General features: G+C 38.1%; 1 protein-coding gene across 1 annotated transcript in view; it reads left to right on the forward strand.

Moving 5' to 3' along the window:
- RIT2 (Ras like without CAAX 2) overlaps positions 1-25,581 on the forward strand; it is a 177,169-nt gene that overhangs the window by 54,418 nt on the left and 97,170 nt on the right. Inside the window, exon 3 of the mRNA XM_069775069.1 lies at positions 18,829-18,902. Within this exon, the coding sequence (XP_069631170.1) occupies positions 18,829-18,902 (74 nt within the window). The remainder of the gene's footprint in view (positions 1-18,828; positions 18,903-25,581) is intronic.

Raw genomic sequence — 25,581 nt, forward strand, 5'->3', positions numbered from 1 at the left:
GTTGCCAGAGGGGAGGTTATTCCTTGAAGGTCACAAGGAGCTAGCCACAAACAGATGCTTTGTGTCACGGGGAAGTTACCGTGTTGGGATAGAACATTGGTCTGTCTAGTCAGAGTTTTGTTTCTTACAGAAACCCAGCAGCAGAAAATGAGGAAAGGAAAATAACAGGGCACACATGAAATGTAGCTTCACTCCAGCTGAGTGGCAAAGCAGAAAATTGAGTATGGGTTTTCAGCTATGTCTGAGATCACTGATCTCTCTGGATATCAATATAGTGCCTTTCCTTTGTGTCGTACATTTTAGGCCACTTTCATTCCTCAGCAATTTGTATCCTGTTTATGGAACTCATGAGCTGCCCTGCACTTCTCTGGGCACACTGACCTCAGGTTTTAGTGTACTTCTTTGGAAATAACTTGCTCTGCCTACCTGTGGTTTTATTTGTCTTAGTGCATTTAAAGGAACAAGAGTTTCTGTAGGTGTCACTGAGAGGGTGATATTCTCTGGGAACACCAAAAAAACTTCTATGATGTGTTTAAATGATAATCCATGGATTTCCAGTAGTAACCAACCTGCTTTGTCTACTGTTCTCCAGTTGAGCTTTAAGATAAGGTCTGTTGTTTCTTTTACTTTACATGGACATAAGAAACTAATAAATATGTTATGTATTTTTTACTAATGCTCTTGCACTAGCTCCCCTACTCTTTAAGTTTTCTGTGGTGTGAAATTGTGGCAGCAGTGACCACGATACTTAACTGTGCAAATTTAGCCATGATTTAAGTAGGTAGTGCTGGCAGAATTGATAGTAGACCTCCTTGTGTTTGATGGGGCTTTTTCTAAGAGCTGTCCTAATAGAAATGGATGGGCAGGGGGTTGTGAAATTACGGGACCTTTGTGAATAACATCATTGTGTTTGAAATCCCAGAAGTCTATCACTTTCAGTTTTACAGGAAAGACTTCAATGACCCCCAGGGCTACTAAATGTTTATAATCACTTTGTCCATTTTAAATTTTCATTGTCCACCTTAAGTATTGATATGGGAGTGGAATACTAATTTCAGCTGGTTTTCATTTCTGTAGCTTCTTGTGAAATATATTTGCATCTAGGTAAAGAAGACAGGGGACAATAAACCATTCCCAAAGCACATGAGCATAGGACTGATAAAATCTGGTTGATATCTTAGCTGAAAAGCAGAAGCAAACCCCATTCAGTCCATACAAAAGAGCCACAAAACCATCTTGTATGATCAGTTAGGAACCCATAAAAAGCCTGAAACAAGGAATCTACAATAGTTTTTGCTTTGACTTAACATTAAATGGCTGCCAACTGGTTTTCATGTTTTATTTCATAAGAGTCCAAATCTTTTCAATCCTAAAAAATGTTCTGAAGCTTGATTCTTTTGGTATAAAGAACCATTTTATGTCCTGACCTATTCCTTGCTCCATAGAAGCATACCCATAGGCAATTGACATTTCAAGATTTTTAGAAGATTTTTTTTTTCCTCTTTATTTTATTTTTATTTTATACTTCATCTGTAAACTGATAAAACAGTGAGCTTTATATGGAGTCTAAAGATGAGAATATACTTCTCTTTTGTCTCGTCCAACATGAGGCTATGGTAAAAATTGCTTACTGTTACTGACCACAGAATACAGAGTCCTTTAATATGCTGCCAAATGTGCTTCCCCTTCCCACTTCTGCTTCCCTCCAAACACACAGTTAGGAATTTATCCTAAACATTGTGCAGTAATAATCATGTAGCTTTAAAAATCCAGGGGTTTTATTTTTCCCTTTTTTGTGACAGTCCCTAGGAACATAGATTTTCCCTATCATTCCTTTTCATTGTGGTTCGACGTTATGTTACCAATGCATTAGAGTTTTCCTTGTCTACCATGACTCACATCTCTAGCAATATAGTAGAAATATACAATTCAAATATAATGGTGCTTTGTATTTACAACATTTTTTCTGTTATCCACTGACATTTTTGAAATATTACAGGAGATCTTGATCACAGAAAGCTGCTGCTACTGTGAGATGATGCAGAATTTTTGTTAAAAGGATATTTCAGTTGCTACATTATGTGATACTTGTGCTCATAGATTTGTATGTCATACATACATACATATATTTCCAACGTGCTAATTTTGATCCTAAAAGAGCTATGCAAATAGATTTAGAATTATTTGCATGTTTTTCTTTCTGGGTTTGTAATTTATAGAAGGAGTACCTATAATTTTGAAGAAATTACTGGATGTTGTGATGGATAGTCCAACACTTTTTAAGTCCAAGGCTTTTCAAAAGACTGGTATGGATTTATTTGAGGAAGGAGGCTGCTTTTTGTTTTGTTTTGGGTTTTTTTGTTTGTTTTGTTTTTGTTTGTTTGTTTGTTTGTTTTTTAAGTGGTGCATTTTTGTTCCAGTAAGAATTTATTCAGAGGAGTCCTCTGTACAGTGTGGATCAGACATACGAGGTCAAAATAAATGATCACAATTAATGGTCCCTTCTGATGTATGAAACTGTCTTTTATTTTAGCTGGTTGTCTTAGTTTGGAAAAACTGATAAGATCTTGAGAAACTCAAACTGCAGACATTATATACAGATATAAATAAATGTGCATACACATAAATACACAAATAGATGTGTCGGTATTTCTTTAAAATATAGAGTAAACATTGATTAAAAAGTTAAATGCTACCTGAAATGCTAATTTCAATGCTGTCAGTTTGAGTTTAATGCCACTTCAAGATAAAGCGGGAATAATGACTGTATTTTGGGCTTGCTACAAACATTGCAATTCAGAATTTTGAGACAGAAACATATTATTTTTGTAAGTAAATGGGGAGGGGAATGATGAAATTCTTTCAGTATTAGACTGTATGTGGGCAAAATTTCAGAGGTTAGCACTTCATGAAAATGAAATTATTTCAGCGCACATTTAATATTTAATTGTAGTCAACAATGGGAACAATTTCCAAGTGGCAGTGGATGTGATCATTTTCTGGAACAAATGAATAAGAGCAATTTACACTCTGTACAGTCTTTGGCAACATCAGAGAGAGTTAATGCAAGTAGAGTGGCAGGAAAGGAAGCATGACATAGCGTAGCAAACTGGACAGCCTCCAAGATGCTCATTAACCATGTGACTAATCTTGAAATGAATACATAATGCAAACGAGATGCAAAAGCAGCTTCCTGTTTTGGTGAGATATCACTGCATGAGATTGTGTCAAATGAGCAGTTGAGGGCATTAAGGCTGTGTCAATGTCAAACTTTAATTGAAATGGGTGTGGGATGGGAGGCACTCCAGCATTAAGGACATGAATTTCCATGAGGTTTCCTAACAAAGTAATGCATTCTCCCATGCATCAGATAAAACACATTTAAACTCATCTTTAATAAGATGGTGGAAATGTGTTGGGTGAATTTGAGAAAAAAGATAAAATGTGAATGAAAATATTCTGAGGTTATATAATGCCTACCAAAAAATGTCTGTGTTATAAAGAATATTATGTCTGTTTTCAAGGTAAATAATGAAAACAGATAAAGCAAGGGAAAAACAAACTCATTAGTGATGACAGAGTGAAAGAAGACAAAGATGGGACACATCTACTAGATCAGGAGAGGGGCATCTTGCCACAAAAGTGCTATTAAAATTCATTTTTAGGGTACAAAAAGTTTCCAGATCATTTCTACTCTTATCTATAACATGTCTATGTGTATATTCCATCCCTAGTTTCATTCTCATTCTCATTTTTCCATGGAAGATAAAATACTTGAATTGGACTAAACAAGCCGCAATTGGATTTGAGCTCCAAAATTATTATTTTTTTTAACAATTCATATGATCAATAGCTAAATAGTCACAACTGCCTTTCATTCATCATTCTCCATACATTTATTAGCCTTATCTCAGGCTGGATAAACAACTCATATAAAATGATCTGGAACCAGTACAATTTGTTTCCAAAGTCTGTCTCCAAGGGTATTCAGACTGATTGTGTAGACATACCTAAATTGCCTATGTTTGTGTTCCATATTCATCATCATTTAACATGAGAAATTAAGAATATATAAGAATACTGGTGTATGCATTTGAACCATATTCTTTAATCTGTGGTTTATTATTAGTTTTAATTTTTCTGTCTGTTGGTATTATCTTCACCGTACGTCACATTAAGAGGTTAATACTCACTTTTGGTATAAAGCATTTTGTCTTATGTACACAAAGAAGAGCAAACAGAGATTATGCCTACTATGTTAGGACTAAGCTACACTTTCAGATGCCTAAATCAGAATGTCTACACACGAGTTGTGTATCTAGATTCCGTTTATGTGGAATTCAGGGAGATTTAGGAGTGGAGATTTAGGTCTTTGCTCACTTCCCTTATCACAGGCTTTGAGAACCATTTGAGATGCCCTACAGTAGTATCCTGCTTTGGTTCAGGATCCTGATCCAGAAGGCTGTGGATCTCCCACAGGTCTTGTGTCATGGTCATCTGGCCCACCTGTGGGCGTGACATAGGACTTATGGAACACCAGAACCCTTCTAGTCCAGTAAACGAAAGCCAGACAAGATTCCCGAGAGCATATCAAACAGTAAGAGTCAGGTATGGGCAGCTGAATAGTGTCTGTACTTCTATTAAGTGTAAGGGGATTTTAGATACCTACCTTGCATGTAGACACATATTTTGTAACTGTCTAAATGTAGGTACCTGATGCTGAATTGCAGTGCCTTCTCTGACAGCTTGTCAGAACAAGGGCCTTCACAGATCATCATGATATCTCTCAGAGAGTCTGGATAGATGTCCTGCAATAGAAGGAGGAAAATGCAGAGTAAGACTTGCAATGCAGAATCCTTGGTAAGGTGGCAAAAGGCGGGGAACACTGGCATGTGTCTGCCAGCGTAGGTGCTTCCACTGTAAGCTTAAAAAAACCCCATGAATAGAAAAGGAGGGAGTAGTATTAAGAAATTAACAATGTAAAAAGTGCCTAAACTACTCAGTTTAGATTTCAATGAGGCAACAAAATACCTTCTGCTTAGTGTTGTTGTTATATTCTGCCATGAAGGGAAATAGAAATTATTTGAAGCCATGGGGAATGGAGACTGGAAAATCATAGCAGATCTTTCTGTGATGGAAAAAAATTGATTAAAAAAACAATCCCATTTCTCTTGGAAAGAATTTTTTTAAAAGGTGGTAGTTTCCCTTCAAAGAGCAGATTAATGATAGCTGGATCATCTCTCAACATTTCAGTCTGAGCTATATCCTCTTACTTAGATGCATTCTCAGCTCAAGATGAGATTTGATTCTTTACCCCTTCCTCTGTTGAGAACTTCAGTATTTTCCTCATTAATGGAACAGTCTGGCCCCATTCTAAATATGTTGTGTTGCTCAGATACTTGATCTTGAACTCTGCAGTTAAACTTTCTTTCTTGGGACTTTGCTTTGATAAGCCAATTATTCAGTCCTAAACAGTTTGCAGACTTCATGTATGAAATAACCAAAGCAAGCAATTACATTTCCCTGTCCGTACTCAAGATGAATCATCTCTAAAATCCTGGACATACCCTTAATGTCTGCTACTGCTTTGTCACATTCATATTTTCTTACAAATGCAACTCATCATGCAATTATTTGAGGGCTGTTTATACCAGGTGACAGCTCGCTGTCACTTAGCATTTTCAAAGACTCAGGAAACAGTGTTTAATCTAGTAATATCTCTGATATAAACAGTAGCAGACAAGCAAATGCTGTCTGTGTCTTTCTAGGGAGTGGGTGGCCCAGAGAGCTTCTCCCTTATCATTTTACTAAACACCTGCTCAGAGGTTGAAGGTTAATCAGAACACTTTGAAGAGCATTTAGGCTTGCAGTTTAGTCTTGGAAATGCAGTTGTCTTTCTGTGTCCATCACTTATGACCCTAGAAAACTCAGCATGGCAGCTATTGTAGCAGATTCACTTCAGCCACAGTGGTACCAGACAGTAGCTACAGTTAAGAGTCTCTGCAGCACTCTGTGAGGTCTCAGGGAAGGAAATGCCATATTGTCGTGGTTTAAGCCCGGCCGGCACCAAAGCCATTTGGTCACTCCTTCCCCCCTAGCCCCGGCAGGATGGGGAAGAGAAAATGTAAAGAAACGCTCGTGGGTCAGACAAGGACAGGGAGGGATCACTCACCACTTATGGTCACGGGCAAAAGACAGGCTCAACTTGGGGAAGAAACAAAATCAATTTAATTTACTACCAATCAAATCAAAACAAGGCTATTAGGAAGTAAACCCAAATCTTAGAACACTTTCCCCCCACCCCTCCCTCCTTCCCTGCTCAGCCCCACTCCCGGTTCCCTCTCCCTCCTCCCCCCGGCGGCGCAGGGGGACGGGGAATGGGGGTTGGGGTGGGTTCCTCCCCCCTTGTCTCTGCCGCTCCTTCCTCCTCAGGGGGAGGACTCCTCACTCGGCCCCTGCTCCACCGGGGGGTCCCTCCCGCGGGAGACAGTCCTCCATGAGCTTCCCTGGCGTGGGGCCTTCCCGCAGGCCGCAGTCCTCCAGTCACGGCCTGCTCCGGCGCGGGCTCTCCCAGGGAGCGGCGGCCATCTTGGGGGGCATCCATCCCCCTGCTCCCCCGCTCCTCCTCCCCTCCTTCCTCACTGACCTCGGGGTCCGCAGAGGGGTTCCTCTCACATCCCAATCCCCTACTCACCGCAGGTTCCCCTTCTTAACTCCGTTCTCCCAGAGGCACTACCACCATCACTGATGAGCTCGGCCTGGGCCAGCGGCGGGTCCGACTTGGAGCCGGGGAAGCTTCTGGCAGCTTCTCACAGGAGCCGGCCCTGCAGCCCCTCCCCTGCTACCAAAACTCCACCACACAAACCCAAAACATGTATAGAGGAGACTTGGTGTAGAGCTATCTATTTCTTTACCCTGAATTGCGAACAAGGAATGATGCATGCACTATCACCTGCTAGGAACAGACTTCAGAGGCTCTGTGACAGACTGTAGTTTTGTGAGGTGAGATGAGCCAAATCTAACAACTCATTTGAGTGGAAAAGGAACAAGTCCCATTCTTCATCTCTGCTCTTCTCCCAGCCTTATTGGCTCTCTGACGTTCATCGGACATTTTTCAAGCCGATTCAACAGTAGTCCAGAAGAAAACTAAGCCACACCAACACAGAATAGTTGTCTACCAGGTTAGTGAGTTTAATCACTTCAGTAAAAACAATGCTGCAAGCTGAAAAAATGTCAAAAGGGAGAGTGTAGAACCACGTATGGGGAAATGGGAGTGTAAGTGGGAATGAAAGAGGAGAAAAGAGACCCTTTTCTTTCTGGGACACGCAAGATAGGAAAACCAAGTCAACCATCTCATGTAGAGTCACTCTCAGACACCAGCCTGTGAGCCAAAATTCCTTCCTAGGTTGATCTCTGTTATCAAAAAGAATAGCGATAATTACCTGTGCCAAAAGTGTAGATGGATTCAAAAACCATTTGGGTAAACTACTGGAGGGAAAAATATCCATCAATGGCTATTAAAAACAAAGGTTCTTCTCTTGGCTCAGAAAGGCCTTTGAGGTGCAAATAACTGGAAGCTAAGAAAATATGCCAAGCAAAAATCATTGTGTGGGATTCCTTGGGCTATTGGTCTCTCTCCAAAAGAGGAAAATGGATTAGATGGACTGTTGATCTTCCATGGCTCTGCTCTTCATATTCTCATTTGGAGCATTTACTTAATCTCAATGACCTTAATTGATAATCTGGCCAGTGATCTGACTTCCCTTTCTCCCTTGTTTCAGAAAGGAAGCAAACAGATGAACACCTTTCTCAAAACATCTCTGCCCAGCACCTGCTTACCATGGCTGGAAACAGGAGGGAGAAATGTTTCTCCCATGTGTTGCCATGAGACACCTATGCTGCATGTTCACATGCAAAAAAGCACCGATACCCCTTAACTGTTAATGGTTCATACTTATTATTTTCTATCCTCCATTAACTCTCTTTGTGTTAGAAGTAAGATATATTCCTGCCTTGGCCGTCTTTTCTTCTATTCCTCTTAGAAACCTCTGAGTTTAATTGTGTATCTGCTAAACGGAGAGAGAAGGAAAATAATCAAAAGCTATATAGAAGTGTGTGTGACCTCATGGTTGCTATTCTTAAGCACTGATTAGCCAGATTAAAATTTAGGAAGGGAAAAAAAAAAGCCTTTTCTGATAACTCTGAGAATATAATTTTTTTTCCTGTGGTATATTTTTTTCTAATAGTAATATTGGTAATAATTATAATAATGAAACAACTTTATTAGAATTCTTTAATAATGATATCTGCCATATTCAGAATCTAGAAAGTCAGCCAAGAATAGAAACCATTGTTAAAATATTTTTATCTGTTCTACACAAAATAGGCTATTTTTTTTATATCAGCTTTATACAGGCAGAAGACCTCTATCTCAGCAACTGGTGGTCTTGATTTGACTCGATCCAACAATCCTTACTTCCCCCTGCTTTGATTCACCAAGTCTCTAGTTGATCCATCTAAGAAACTGAATTGGCAAAAGGAGTTGAAGGGTGCTGCTTGTTATCACAGAAGAGCTTATTCTTGGAGCTGAGTTCTTCAGGCCTCCCTTCAGGCCTACGGTGATACTCCAAACATGGACCTTTCATAGAAAATCAGGACAATATCTCTTTCTTAGGTTCTTAGCTACTGTAGGTTTAATAGTAGAGTTTCATATACACACTTTCATTGGATTGGGCCACTTATATAATCTGGGGAATTCAGCTCTTAGTCTATAGAGCCTAACTGTGTTTAAGTGTGAGCAAAGTGTCCATCTGGTTGGTGACATTAAGGCAGGAGAGTTTATATGTTTATCCAGAACTGTAAACCACAGTGAAGTCACATGCAGGTTGTGGTTTCTGATTCATAACCTAAATATACCAAAGTTCTAGAGCATGATTCATCGCACCCTAACATCTGCGTCTCAAGTTAGTCTGATGAATAATGCTCTCAAATGTGAACTACTATAAAGAAAGCCTAGGTTCTTAGGGCTAAAGAAGGGTGAAATGTCATGTTACGTGGCAACTGAGGAGATTCAAAGGTCCTGGTAATTAGATGACTGAAGTTGGAGTGAACACCTAAGTCATTCTGTGGCTTTAGCCCAGTGGTTCTGTTACAGGTATCACAACCCACACACAGTGATGATAATTATGATGATTAGCATCATGAACTTAGAAGGAGCTAAAGTGAGACTTGGAACCTGTAAATAGGGTTACCAGTGGAAAACTTACCTATTCCCTGTATATTGTGATTTGTAAAAATATTCTTTAAATGATTTTTTAAATTGGAAGAGACAGTCATGCTATGGTTTCCTAGAGGTGGATGATTTATCATGCTCAATTCAAAAATCTTCATCACAGGACAAATGTCTCCATTAACCTTTCTTTCATGGAAGCCGGCAGCCATCTACACCTTACTAAATCCAAGGCACCATCCATGCTAATAGCCACACAGATGTAGTCAACTTGTTAATTACTCCCCCTGAAATGACAAGAAGTGAATTCATAGCTGTCAGATCCTCCCACTCAGTAGCACAATCACGGACTTGAAAGAGTAGTGAAATTGCTACCTGCTATTCTTTTTCCCCAAGATAAGGGTACTTGGACTCCTGTTAATTATCATGTTTTGATTAAACAGGAGTACTTTGTTCACTTTGTTCATGTACATCTTTGAAGTAAATGACATTTTTCTGGAAGCAGAGAAAGTAATGATATGCCTTTATTAAATATTAGTAGCCTTATCTATATTGCAAGTGGTTTCTAACAGAAAAGCAAATGCTACAGCAAAGGTTTGCCTGAGTTATCTTTAGCCTTGCTTTGCAAAAATGCTAACATTTGTAAGAAATCCTATTTTCTCCTCGAGAGCTGGTTCTGAGAAAAATATTTGTCACTCAAATAGTCTTATTCACATGGGTGGGACACTTTATAAGCAAAATTTAGCCTGTTTGAAGGACTGCAGTACAAGGCCTGAAGAAGAGCTGAGTGAGTTTTCTGGGCAGCGAGTCATATCCTGTATAATTGTTTATACAAATTCAGTCACATCTGTGCATGTTTGCAGATTAAAATCATAAACAGTGGCTTTGTTGGTAACAACATTTGCATCATGACTGATAGTTACTCCACTGGGCCAAATTATTCAGATAGACTTTTTCAAGTCTTTTATCCAAATCTCTGCCCTCTCCCAGCCTCTCTGCAGAAGCCTATCATTTATAGGAAGTGACCTATATATCACATCCAGGGGAATCCTACATTTCGCAATATGTTGTTATGTAAGAATGCAATTGGCTTCTCCATCCATATGTTTATGGGAAAGAAGGAAGAGGGGCACATTGTTTTCTAGACTTCATCTTGGTTATATGAATTGTAGTGAGAACTTGATCAGAACTCATAACAATTCTGTTTTCATGGGCTCTTGTGAACATGCATTTTGCTTTTATTAATAATTACATTTTAAGGGGGAAATTGCATATCTGCAACTGGAAAAAAATGTTGCAAATAGTAAAAAAATAATATACAGTGTAGCAGTATAAAAATAGCCTATGTATCTATAGCAGAAGACATTGTGTTGGATTTTTTTTGTGTGTGTGTTTAATTTTCAATCTGCTCCTGGTCCTGGATTGTTTCAGGACTAGGCAAGTAGTTTCACACATTGCAAGTACTCCACATAGGGATTTATTTATGATAGTCTCTTCTTGCACATGCAGATACTTACAGTATTACATGCGCCTCTGTGTTTGTATGTGCAGGTATATACATACCAATGCACAAACACATAAAACCACATGCAGATATCATATATGTGTGTGTATATCTCTAAAACCCCTATAATGAAGGACCTCATGGGAATGGATAAGTATTGGTACAGGGTTTAGAAGGATCTGCTTACTTGTTGCATCAGAATACTGAGTCAGAACTGAAGTAAAATAACTGTGACGCATCCAAACCAACAGTGTGAAAGTGTTTACTGAATGGAGGGTGAGTAGTAGTGGAGAAAGTGGTTCTTGTAGTCAGTATTGTTATAAATGGGGGGTGGCTTTGGTTGATTTCTGTGGAGCATTTGCTACCATGAATGTAGACTGAAGGTGTTGTGTTCACATATAGTGTTATAATTTATTTGCACCATATAAAAACTGAGCCCTCATGACAGAGATCTGACTGTGTGCAAGGTGCTATATGACCAGAGAATATAGCGATGAGTTTGCCTTGCTGGCCCCTTAGGTCTTACATTTTTTACCTTCTTTGCCTGAAAGTGGGTATCTTACCTTGAATTTTGTTGTACATTGTGCTTTGCCTCCTCCTTGATGAGTACATATAGATGAAAGCCTCTTCCATGCAACACTGTGCAACAGAATAACTCTTAATTTTGGATGTTGAAAGTCACCCAGGCCATTGTCTCCTTTTGCAACTGTTTTGTTAGTAAACATCATGATAATGAGGACCAAAAGGGAGAAGACAAACCAGATTTAACTGACTCAGAGTTCAATTCACTCAGATTTCTGTTCACACAAAACCTTTTAGAGCACAGATAATGCTTCTTTTTCATGCCTACCACAGACTAAGTGAGATTAAGTTGCTTTTGCTTCCCCTGCTTTTCAGCAGAGAATGAAAGGGTACCACAGTAATGAAACTGCAAGCTGACATTGAAGAAGAGGTGCTTGTACATATCTATAGGTAAAACTGGAGGGGGGGGGGAGAAGACAGAAGGTGCAATGGATAACACATTTCCCAATTTGGAAGGCACTGAGTGCATTTCAGGTCACCGCGAAAGCTGCCATGTAAGTACCCACAGCTGAAAATCAATCAGGCTCCTTCAGCAGCTGTGTGTTATCAGTCTTGCCCCGCAGAGCGCAGATCTAAAACATTAGGCAGCCCAACAAAAGGGAGAAACTTAATTTGAGAGCAGCTGTTTTAAGACAGATACATAATGGCATTAAAAGAGGAGCACTGCAGTGAGGTGAGAATCAAATGGAATGCATATTAGGCTGAGGAAGATTTTAGTTTTAGTATTGTAACCAGATGCAGAGAGTATGGTCAATAGCTGCCAGAATTGAAGTTAAAGGGGTTGAGATGCGAGCATGACAGTGAAGATGGCTTAGTTAAAAAAATACTAATAATGCATAGTCAGACTGCATGGGACTTACAGGGCCTAAACTCAAATCTTTATTATGCTGCAACGATTCTGGGTGCTCAACAGGTAATTTAGGCCCTGTCCCCCTCCAGGTATTTAGGCACCAGTTTTTATTGATTGTAGCAGGACTAAGTGCAGAGGTTTATTTGAGGATCTGGGCATAGTCTAGTTATGCTTCTGCTTTCCACTGAAGATACTAGCAGTGCTTATTTCAGGAGGACAAAATCAACTAAAAGTTATGAGTTCTGCTCTTTTGTTTTCAGACTTAGAGAATAGAAGTAGCTTGTATTTCTCTTTGCATCTTTACTCATTGAAATCATGAATTATCTTATGAACATTCGAGGATTTGTTTTTATGTGCCACTGAAGTTACAGGAACCTCTAAAAGTGAACACAGTAGTTAAGAGCATGTCATAATGCTGAACAAAGGCTAAATAAAGGAAACGAGAAATTGCGTCTTCAATTGAAATTAATAAGGAGAGCTGGAATGTACAACAGTAATATGCATTTGAATTTAGCAAGGCCATTTGAAAATGACATTACAGAATCTTTTCTGAAGACATATGTGGCCAAGACCTTGGTTTAATATCTTATCTGAAAATATGTTTATGGTAATTTGAATGCTAAAATGAAAACTGAAAGATAGAAAGTGCTGTGTTTCTCACTATGCAACTGAGTGTATAATGAATAAATGTATGAATTCCTTTTACGATAAGCACTTAATGTGACTAATGCTTTGTTTTTTCTCAGATTATTTTAATTTTTCAAGGCCTACATTATAGTCTTTTTGTAAGAATAAGGCTAGCAGTGAGGTAGTATCTGCATTAAATGCTGCATTACTCACCTGCTTCTCTTTCATAGAAACAGCAGAGATGTTGAAAGCATGTGGTTACTGAAGGAAGAGTTTCTATCTGTGGGTTTGGAAAGGCAGCGGTCATTTTCTCTCTGTTCTGCAAACCATCATCAAGAGACTTCTGCCTGGAATGATGTCTGTTTCCATCACTTGTATAGGCAGGAGCTGGCAACTTGTGCTGTGAGCATAAAACTGAGCAAAACCTGAAAGATCTGACGAAGACCTGACAAAGCTAAACAAATGACAGCATAATGGCAAACACAGTACAATGCTGAGAAATAAATATAATGTAGAATTATGTAACACTAGACAGAACTGGAAATGGGATATTTAAGTATCCTAGCTACTAGTCTAGTACTAATTTTCCTACTTGCCTTATTTTAAAGGCTACTGCTATCTACGTGAGTATTTATGGAATACAAGGCAATCAAGTCTGTCAGTTCTACTATTCTAAGCCATTCATCGCTTATCATGTGTGCATAGCTCATAGGAAGGCAACCTCTATGACTTGGTGTCCTTGTCTGCAAAATGCTGATAGCAATGCTCACCCAAATTATAAAACACTCATACTCCAGGAAAATAATTATATGTTAAGGGAAGTTGTAAGACCAGTGTATTTTGATGGGCAGTTCCTATGACATGCATATTTTTATCTCAAATAGAAGGCGTTTACATGTAGTAGTTGGTACAGTGGTTTAAGTCCCTGTTCATCCACTCTGTTTTTATTTAAAAATTCCTTGTTGTAAATACTAGCAGCACTCATGCAGCCAAAGACTCATGATCATCCTACATTCAGGAGCATCTCTGGATTAAAATGTGTATGTAGCAGATAGTCTAAGCACACCAAGAACTGGGTCTCCTGCTGTCTACTTGGCACACAGGGAGAACAACAAGAGGCAGAACTCCAGGTGTGGTTGACTGAGCTTGGACTTCCTTCTGCTGGTTTGGCACCTGCTTAGCCAAATAAAATATCTTTTGGCTCATCTATATATGTGAGAATCTGTTTGGTTTTAACTGCAATTGATAGTGTATAAGACAGAAGAAGAGACACTATTTATTTGGAAGGAATATAAGCAGAATTAACAAATGGAAGAATGAAGCAGCTGACCTATATTTCAGGGACTGGAACATGTCTGTAATGCAGATGAAAAGCCCTTTCCAACTCCCCTTTAAATTGTACACCATCCAAATCTATTTGTCATGAAGCAGTTACCTGCTCATAGCTGAAAAAAGTGCTTTGATATATTTTTTATGAATCTAGCTTCTCCAGTGCTAAGATAACTGATAGCAACACAACCTTGCATTAATTATTGTACTTCTGTCTCCAGAATGTTGTCCTATAAAAAAGGAAAGCTGAACAAAGAGGATGTATTCATTTTACAAAAAAAAGCCAGATAACAAAGGCTTAAGGAAGAATTTTTTCTTTTCTTTCATAGTACTGCAAAGGACAATCAAACAATTAAGAAAAAAAAAGTTAAAAAATGCCTTTTGAAAAAACATTTTTTCTTGGTTTAAGTGAGATATTCAGTAAAAGAGGAAAGAATGAATAACAAAATTAACAGGTGCCATTCAGGAAACAGTTGGAGCTCTATTTGTTTTTTTCCCCCCTGGAAAACAGTAAACAGTCAGAAATAATTCAAGCCAAGTAGTATAATCTTTTAAGCTGAAATTTTTATCTATTTTCATTTTTATTTTTGACATTTGTAGGAAATAAAATTCTTAAAGAAGTCTATACTCTATATGGAAAAAAAAGAGAATAGTTTTCTTTAAAAAATAACTTTTACCAGATATTTTAACTATCAAGTTCATATATTTCTATATTTACATATTCTACAGATTGTAAGGATGCAGGAGTTTTTATTTCATTTTTCTCATTGGTCCCCTATGAAATGCTCATTCCTGTAGTCTGTGTTTGAATCATGGTTATATCTCACAGCAATATCAATAAACTCTATCCACAGTTTCTTCTTATAATACCCTATCTTTCTGGTGCATTTTAACCTAAACCAAAAGGCGGGACCTTGCAGTTAGCCTCACAGAAAAAGGCTAATACTGAACTTAATATAAGAAATAGAGTTATTGTCTGATTTATTGTCTGATTATTATTCTTGTCTTTTTTGTACGTTATCTTCATGCTTACTGAAATTACTGAAACGGCAGCTGGAGTTTGGCCTTTTAATAAATATCACTCCTTAGAGCTGTAGGATGTAAAGTCCAGATACACGTGGCTTGGCAACTCCCAGTTAACTTTAAAAGAGATCATTATATTAGTCTTATAAATTAATTAGGTGAAAGAAAATGTGATGTACTCAAACATTGTGAATAGTGTAAATATACCAGACAGCATTTGTAATAATGTGAATAATTTTTAAAGAGAGGAGATTAGACAGGGAGTTTGCTAGTGCTCCTGATGAAGACTTTCCTGCTTTGTTTTATATATACTCAGATGCTATTTCAGTGGAACATCTTCACTTCTGTTCTTCTCAGTCCACATGTAAACAGTAGGTTCCCCTCTGATCTCGGGGTTTCTTTTTCCTTAATGTGACCATAATGTGTACTACATTGCCTGGACTAAAAGGCTAGCCACACAGTAATCCCTCCTGAAATACTTTAGGAAGCATGCGAAGACACCGGGGTTTCTGCTTAGCATTATAGCTACTAATAAAAAGAAAATATCTTAACTGGGTTCACCATACAGACATATCCAACTCTTCATCTCTAGGAGGTTGTTTCTTTCCACGTTAATGCCCCTGCCCCGTAGTCCAGCTGAGTAAAATAAAGATGTTTGTCTATGTAATCCCTCACTCAGCTCTATTTCCATTACTTCCTGAGATGAAATCCCAGTTTTAAAGTATTACTTGTAGACCAGAACTGAATGGCACAGCTTTTCCACTCTTAGCTTCTTTTTTTGGTCTGTATGACATGAGATGGGAAATATGGTTTTCAATTTATGCATCTTCCTTCTACCTCCTGCGCTGGAAAAATTCCTTGTCCTAGTAGCCCAGGAGATCAGTGAATATACAGGGTAAACGGAAAGATAGTGCCTCTCAAATCACTGGTTGTGTTTGAGCATTAAGAAGCCGATAGGTCCTAAGTGGGTGCTATGATCTGATCTCTGGTATGAGGGTGTTGGCTCAAGATAGCAATTCCCTTGATAAGTGTGGGCTTTAGGACTTCCTTTTAAATGAGTGCCACAAGAAAAATGGGTATTAAATCTCCCATCTATTTTCCATTCAATTACAGGTTGAGAATACCCCTGCTTATCACAGCCCAGTTGAGGATATTTTTAAGCTATTCTAAATGATCTGTACTATCCTGTTTTTTACACATATGCAGAGAGAGAATATTACAAAGGAAAGTCGTATCTCCTTCCTGTTTCATCTTTACATTTCTTGGGGCAAAGGCAAATCCTACAAGTAAAAAAAAAATCTTCCAAATACAGTTGCCTAGAAAACCATTTAGATTCATGTGCTTGGTCAATGTTCAGCAGAATATGTTTCACTACCACTAACAGAAGATGTTACATCTATTAAGAATGAAAATGAGACAGTGATTCTGGCACATCTTTGTGAAGTGCTTTAAGGTCAGTAGTTTGAGAAAAACAAACAAAAAACCACAGTGGGTTTGTATGTTCAGTGTTATCTTTGCAAAGTAAAAGGGTTATAAACATAGCCTTGCTCCAGCTTCTAACAGTTGACACTTTACTGATTACAGTAGCATGATATTGGGGTACAGCTGGAGTGGCTCAGCAGGGTATTAGATGTACATATCTTACATTTACTTACTGAAAGCTATGACTTATGTTCAGAGGCCAGTGGGTCTTTTAGTTATGACTAACTCTGAACTCCTAATTGATTTCCTTAGCAAATCAGACAGAATTTATCTAGGTCCCAGCTTCATTTTTATCCAAGTTGAATTTAAGTATGCAAATGTCTCTGCATTAACTGTTTTAAAGCTACTGCATTAAAACTCACATTGGTCTAAATGAAGAGAGAAATGGGACCATGGCATATTGGCTTTAGAGTATCCAGCTGCGGAGCCAAGGGTGCAAGCTAAATTTATGAAAGTCATATGTTAATTATGTATGCATGAATGTAATGGAAATGGGCACCCACCTGCCTGGAAATATATTAATAATACTTTATAGTATCAATAGAATTCATATGAAGGATATACCATATTTGATTTTATATATTTTCATATTTTGTTTTTCATTTTGAGTTAAGAAAAAAGATAAAAGAAAAAAATGTTATCACACATATCATTGTCATATCATAATAGATTGCTTAAATTGTAAGTAGCCTAATTCACTCTATATGGTCCCTCTTTGGCACGGAGCTTCTTATTCAGCAATCCCTAAAAAGAGATCTATTGACTGAAACATATGCTGGTTGGAGTGCTCTGGCTTTCTCAGCAAGGCAATGTATCATACAATTAATTAAGCCTCTGGGTCATCCTAATATCGATGGGATTAGATATTTGTTTAAAGCAAGGCATGCGCCTAAGTAATTTGCTGAACTGAGGCCTAAAAGAAGCAGGAGAGTCATGGAAATTACTGTATGTAATTATGTCATTAAAGATAGCTTGCCACTGACTGCACAGGAGTGGGCTGAGTTAAGGCCATCCAGAGTCCTTCATATCCGAATGCTTTAGTTTTTCCTTTGTGTAGGTAGAAAGCAGGTTTTTACGTGCATTTATGAAATGTCATATGATGCGATATAAATATATTATGACACAAATTGGAATGTCCTGAGAATTCCAGCTACCTGCAGTATAATCCCATATTATAATCCCAGTATTATCTCAAGAGTTATAGAGAGCCTAGTCCCAAGGGTCTCTGGCAGCCAGGGCTTGCAGGATTGAGTCTTTGAATAGGGCCAGACATATGCTCATGATGATTAATGACACTTCTCAGATGGATTAAATGCACTTGTCTTGTCTTCATGCCTTAATGCACAGCCAAAGCATGATATCAGTCACCAAAACCACAGAGGCTGCTATGCATTATTGTTTAATTAAACAACACTGGTAATTTCCAAGACTATTTCAAGTATAAACACGGCCTGGTGTCTAAGCTGTGTTTACCCTTAGGAAAAAAAGTACAAATGTTGAAATGGGAATGAAATTGAAATGTGAGGAAAACAACTTATGCAAATAGTAGTTCACCTTTTTTGGTTTTGTCCTTCCAAATGTAGGTTGACAAAATCATGAGCTAAGGGAACGGTCCACCAAGCACAGTTTTTCCTCCTCCACCCCAGCCATGATGAGTGTGAGGACAGCAATTACAGAATTTATTTTAAAAAATCCATTTTCATCCTCTCTGGAGATATTCAGAGGTCTAATTAATTGCTCTGACATATAGAATCATAGAATCATATCTGAGCCAGAAGCCCCCTTCAGTCACAGGAATACTATCCTGGTAATTTAGACAATCTTTAGCTTGAAACTATTTGCTGGAAAAGCTCTGTGGAAGTGTCACAGTGGTAAGTAAAAACCACTCTGCTGCATAGCACCAGTGTAACACCTCTGAATCTTTGTGACTTAACACCTATGGTCTGTGCTACCTGTTTAAAGAGAGACAAATTTAATTCTTTAATATTTTGACGTAGTGTAATAGAAAACCTAGATCACTCCCTTTTGCTAATACTTTGCAATGATGGTAGGATTTCAAAAAGTGTCTTTTTGTTTTGAAATAAGCAAAGTTAGGTCAGACTGGAGAGCTTTTGAAAAGCCTACTCCAACTAGCAAAAGCTATTTCATTTTCCATTCTCTGAGCCACTCCTATGCTTAGCCGTACTGCACTATATTTTTCAGAGGATGCCTATAAAACTCAAGTCCGAATTGATGACGAACCAGCCTATTTGGACATTCTAGACACTGCTGGACAGGTGAGTAGTTTTCCAATGTGAATCATTCAATCAGAGATAAACCCAAAGATTTTAACCTCAGATATATGGGTCACAGAGCTAGAAGCAAGCTTTCCTAATCAAACATAAAGGGAGCAGTGGCAGAATAGCATTAAGGAATTAACAAAGGAGAAGATTGAAGGAGGGCTTCAGTGGTATAATATAACTTCAAAATCTGACCAGAAGAGGCACACTAATTTAATCAACTGGAAGATAAAAAGCTGTTTGTTTCTTTTTCTCTTGTATGCAGGAACTTCTGTCACAATCATGGAATGACTAAATGCTGTTGTTGGTTTGTCTTAGGTGTTTATCATTCCTGCTTTTTTATACATTACAGGAAACTTCTGGTCTACTTGTAGATCAAGTGTTTTGTTACTATTCTTCTCCTCGTCACATTATATTTAAACATCAAATGCTCACCCGTAAGGAAAAGATCTTAAAGCCAACAGTAACACACAGTGTATGTATAATGTGTGTATGCATGTGTAAGCAACAGTCAGGGAATTCAGTTTCCCATACAGCAAGGCAAAAGCAGAAGTTAAATGCACGAATTTCTTCTACCTGACTCAGTTCATCCTCTTTGCATCCCCATCTCAAAATGTTTTTATTGTTTAATCAAAATATTGCAGCTGGTTGATCTTTTCCTGAGGTATGCATGAGATTCTGTTTGAAGGCTTTGATAATTTCATGAGTTTCCACAGTGTGTGTGCACTTTGTACAGGCATGAGTCAGTCAACAAGGACGGTAGATCCTTGAAACAAACAAAAAAAGATTTAGGAAATACAAGCCTGGAAACCTTGATCTCAGCTTCCCAAACATCTGAATGCACCTTGGCTGGGCACTGCAAATGGTGGGAAATGCAGTCTGCTGCCAGGAATTGGAACGGTATCAAGTCATATAAATTGAAAGTAGTTCAGGGGGATTGCGGCATGAGTTTTACATGTGAATGAAATATAGGCCAATTTCAAAGTGAACTCAACCCAGTTTCAGGAATCAAAAGATGCCCTGAATTATTCTTCCTTGACCCAAAATTATACAGTCTCAGCAGTTAACCAGTGACTTGCTGCTGAGTCTCCTGTGAAAGTGTTTGATTCTCCAGAAAATTTAAGCTAAATTTCAAGGCATGTCTCCAAAGCTGTGAATTTAATTGACCTAGAATTTGTTATTATAACAGGCCCAAGAAGTTTGTCATGCTTAATAGTCCTAGCATAACTTCAGCAATGATTTGGCTGGGGGAAAGAAGGAACATCATAGTTACTACCCAATATGTCTGAAAATATCTGTACTTCTGTTGGAGAAGAGGAAGCAACAACTTCTTTGCTCACTCAGGAAGTCTGAGACTAGTAACTTCAGCCTTGTGTTGTCATTAGTACACGGTTATTACTGAAATTATACCTTCGGCTGCTTAGTCTTGTAAGGCTTTATGTGTTAGGGACCTCCTGTGTTAGTCTTTAATATAGTTCACTGTCTAAATCTACTTCATTCTATTCCTAAATTGCCTTTAGTCCTATTTTGTAGAGTTAAAATGCTAAAAAGTAAAATACTTCCTTGCCCAGAGCTGAAGAGAGATGATGAATCAGAGTTTATGTGTCCAGCTTTTTGCTAATGGAAAGGGGAGCAAAGTGTTATTACAGCATTTATTCATATTCATAGGTGTGTTCCTAATTTGCTGTGGAGAGTGAGAGAGTGCAGGAGTTAAATTCTGCAAACCATAGAAGAAGGTACAGTAGGTACAGAGTTCCTTGTGCTGTGCTCCTGCTTACAGACTTGTGCAGAGAAGATGAGCTACCTGATCCTAAATTTGCATCATTAATGCAAATATTTATACAAAGAAAATAAAGCAGCTTAAAATCAAAGCAAAGAATGGATGATGAATGAAACAAAAATAGATAGTCTGCTTTTATTTTGAGCTGGGGAGTAATAAGTTATAAAACCCCAGAGGAATAATTTCTTCTACTTTGATTCTTTTTCCATTTGTTTTTGGTACTAGAAACATAAAAGTTTGTGTTGTTGATAAAAAAATGATAGTATCAGATATTGAGAGTTTCCTTCTCTCCCTAAGCCCCCACCAAAATCAAAGCCTCTTTTTTTTTTTTAATTAGAACAAGTATTTTTTAAATGATATTTCATTTTCTGTCCACCTCTCTTAAAATGAAATTTAAAAAAATTGGAATGCAATCTTCAATCCTTTTGAAATTTTTTTTTTAGATTCAGGAAAAAGGAAAAAAAAATATCCCTATGCACTGGCCTTTTAAGTAGCTGAAAATATTATCTTTTCCAATTTAAACAAAGCTCATATTTTGTCAGTCATGCTCACTTAGTAGGAAAAGTTCCCCACAAGACTGTACAATTTTTACATGTTTTTTAAAAATTTTTGATCATATAAAAAAGCTAGAACCAAACCTCACTTTTAACTGGGGGGAGGGGCACACACTTATTGCTTAATATTATGAATTTTAACATAACTGACAGTTGTAAGGTAAGAAAAGAAATTGGAGTAATGCAAACAGTGAAAGCTGGTGAGAGCAATAGTAGAGAAAAGCTGGAGAGTTTTGTTTCAAGAAGGGACCAAAATAGCCATAATACTAGAGGCCCGTGGCATGTAATAACCACGTAATGAAATGTGGTGCAGAGATTTTGGAGCAAGCAGAGACCTGTGCCGTTAGCACCTCGCTCTGCAGATACATCAGCCCAGGACATTGTACAGCCTGGGCGTAGCTATTCTACCTCAAAATCCAAGTTGCATTGGTATGAGAAAATCTCAGCTTTAAATTTCCCTGTTTTTCCAGTGCAGACTGTCATCACTGAAACGTGTCTCCGTGTATCTGTGCTAGGAAGCTCTTCCTGCTTTCCTACACCTCCATTTTTTAGAAACTGTCCATTCTAAGTATCCTAGAATTAGCTGCTTCTCTTTGCAGATGTCCTTGAATTTGTTGCCTCTCTATCTGCACTACATAGCTCCAGAATAAATCAAGACCTAATCCAACTCCGATTGAAGTCAACAGCTAAAACAGACTCTTCCCTCACAGAGAGCTTAATGTTAGTCTCACTGAAGTTCAAACTGAAATCCTACTGTGACTTTGGGGACTCAAGGTAAAAATCCAAAGCACCCAGTTACGCTGATGATGGTGTGCTCTGACGGTAACTCGCTGGGTTTGATGTTAAAGCAGAGATAATGTTACAGCTTCTAAATCACGTCGCGGAAATCTCATTTCTCTCTGGGTGTCCTTGCAGCCATAAATACTTCATCATCAACTTTGAATAATGTCTTTAATCACTTCAGAAGATCAAGGAGCTAAAATTGTAATTCTTCCTTATTTGGGAAACACAAGAAGTCAATAGAGAAACCGACTAAAGTTAATGTATTTTGTTGTTGTTCTAGAGAATATGCTTCACTAGATATGCTCCTCCTTTCCCTGCCGTATCTATGCACTAATTGAACACTTGCAACACCGGCCAAATATTGTGATTTATTAATAATTAATACAGTTCTTTATTTTCAAGTCCAGAATTAATCCACATCTGATTTCATACCTGAAACTGGATAAAAATCTTTGATATTTTAACTGATAGATACAAAACCACAAATGGTGCTTCAAAAATACATTTCTGGTTCTCAACTTTCTGAAGTTAAAAAAACATTCAGGCAAAGTGAAAACTAGAAATACGAATAAACCATTAGTATTGCTTGTCTAGTTATTGGTCTTCTTATTCATATACACAGATGTCTTTAAATACATCAGATTGCTCCTCTCAGGAAGCAGACTGATGTTCCATGAACTCTGGATGCATATTTTCTACATCCTCAGTTGTCCTCTAGTGCTCTTGTGATATCGTTTTTCCACTGAAGATATAGCAGGAGGCACATTCTTAATGTCTGTAGGGCTAGTGTAAGTAGTTATGCTTTACTGAACTCACTACCCCTGCTTTTCACCAGCCCCTACACCTGCCAGCGGCGTAGCTTGTCTTTACTCACGGCAGTCAACTTCGGACAGAATAAGGTTGCCTTTGCCTCAGAGAGTTTCAAGAGCAGGTATTGCAGATGTAGCTGCTCATAGCCGAATTGTCATAAACAGCACTTACTTGAGCAGTTCCTACCACAAGGCTTGCAAACGTGGCATGCAGCAAGAAGGTGAGGAACGAAAAATTGATGTTCCTTTTCTTTTTCAATGGCACAACTGAATCTAGAAGACATGTATCCTTAGCCTCACAGTTGCTGCTAGAAGAAGCTATCAGTGATGCCTTTTGCTGCTCTTTAACTAGAAGTTCTCTTATTAAACCAAAAGGTTTCTTTTTGCATCTACATTTCAATTAAACCCAAAAAGCAAATAAAAGTAGAGTAAACGTGAGACGGAGCTTCAGAATGAATTTTATTTAGTTAGCTTTTAACCCTTCAGGCTAGCTACAATTTGGCATGTGGAATAAATAATAAAAACTTAATGGAAATCTGCAAATGCAAATGTAAAGATAGCTTGAGCTTCTTTGTTCAACCATGTTTGTGGGACATTTTTTGAGTAACTCGCCCTTGAAATTCGCCCATGTGCCTCTCTTTAGCCCTTAAGGTTGGGAGAGGTGTTGGTGGGGAGGTAGTTCTGGGATTTCCCTTTTCTTATCTAATGTGTCATAAGCCTCACCTGCTCTTAAATATATTTCATTTAAACTGGTGTAAACTCTTTGATTTCCATGAAACTTGTGGGTGCAAATGAAAGGACATTCAGACCTCAAGTCCTTTATTTTGTGTTCCGTTCCCTTCACGATTATTCTCAGCTAGTGACAACCCCCAGCTGCTCCAACCATGCACAAAAAGCTTCCACACAGAGTTATAGAAACCTTCTGTTCACTCATTCACGCTTTCTCACTCTCTCTTCTAACTTAAAAATATGTTGCTACTTCTGGAGCCCAGTTTGAATTCCTCCTCGTGGAGCATACACAGCAGTTATCTCTCCTGCTGTATTTATAAACTGTTGACTGACACCAGAGCTTTTATTCTTGCCACAGCTTTCCTCCTGATGACACATAACCCAACCTCCCTGTTTAGGCCTCACACAGAACGTTTAAAGAGCATCAGAGTTCCCTTCACTGAAAAACAATCTGAGATGACCCTATGTAGAAAAGGCAAAATTGTTTTCAGACTCGAAGCAGGCAAATATGCAGAAAAATGGATTTCTATACCTGTCAGTGAGACAGTACATCTCAAGATTATTGCACCAATTTTTGCTTGTTAAAACATGAGCTTTTTATGATAAACTTAGTGCACCAGTATATTTCCCAGGTGTGAGTCAGAGACTTGAAAAATTGGCCTTAAAATGTGATGGCATGCCATTTCAGGGAGATTTTCCTTTGTCTGGAGCTGTGTGCACATGAATTCATTTCCAGGCAGACACTTTTCAACCTGACAACAGCAGTGCGCTGTGTAGTGAAATCCATCTCTCAAATTGCTAGCAAATCACAGGACATGTTTATCCTGCCAACCTCCAGGACTATGATTTTTGCCCCCTGCTTCAAGCTTTGAAGAGGAACCGTATTAGTCCCAAGAGCCCTTCAGATAAACACACTTTCTCAGACTAAACACTATAGTCCGATGACTCACTCAGGCTGTTATCTGAGATCCTTCTGCTTATTATCTAAACATGCTGCTCTAATCCTGAATCAATGGAAGTCGAATTTCAAACTACACCACTACAGCTTATCTCAAGGAAATGTAAAATGCCTTTTTGGTGGTAATTATATTTTAATGGTCCTTTACAGTATGTTCTTTTAAGGGGGAAATAATTTCAGTGCACTTTCTGCTAGGTACTGTAGTGGGTAAATGAAATCCATTTTATTTTTAAAGCATAGTAGTAGAGGACTAAGCAGCAACCATTAACACAGTGTATTAGGTGAAGAACATCATTAATTTTATTTTCTTTATATGTTGTTTCGCAGGCTGATGATGACATACTTAGAAAGTCAAACCGTAGCACTGAAAATTTGGTGGATTCTCAAGACAAGCTGTTCTATACTTTCTAGGAAGAACTAAAATCTCTCCCATGACCAAGTCATTTTATTTGGGAACGAACAGATTTTGCAGAAGCATTTATTTGGCACAGATACTGAGTGAAAAAAACAGTTCCAGTAAATCATAGGTGAAATTGCAGACCCGACTCCAATTTACTTCAAATTATGGGCAAAATATTCTTTGGCTTCAGTAGGAAAAGATCTAGGCATATACCATCAAAAAAAGAGTATATTAGTTTAGCAAGAACAGACAACTAGCAACTAAGATTCCCAACTTCCTTTCCCATCCATGTCAATGAATGACTCATAGTGCAATAAAGGATGAATCAGTTTGTATTTCTAGGTCTGCATTTATCTTTCTGACAAACAGGTGCAATAAGATGTTGCGAAGAGCAGGCATTTAGGGTGAACATCAGAGTTTATTGAGTCTAGTGATACTGATTTCCTGCCCCTCGCTACCATTCCACTTTAGTAAAGTCAGTGCTAGTGGTTCCATATTGCAGGTGGAGGAATACTTTCCAGTGTTTTCTGTTCTTTTTCAATAAATTATTTTTTTCTCTTGAAATGCTTTCTCTCTTGCTGTTCTTTGTCTTTTTTTAACTAATAAGTTCCAAAATACAATGATACTGCTGAATGATTTATGACTTTTTTAAAATAAGAACAT

The sequence above is a fragment of the Haliaeetus albicilla genome, chromosome W, assembly GCF_947461875.1.
Source record: "Haliaeetus albicilla chromosome W, bHalAlb1.1, whole genome shotgun sequence".
Lineage (NCBI taxonomy): Eukaryota > Metazoa > Chordata > Aves > Accipitriformes > Accipitridae > Haliaeetus > Haliaeetus albicilla.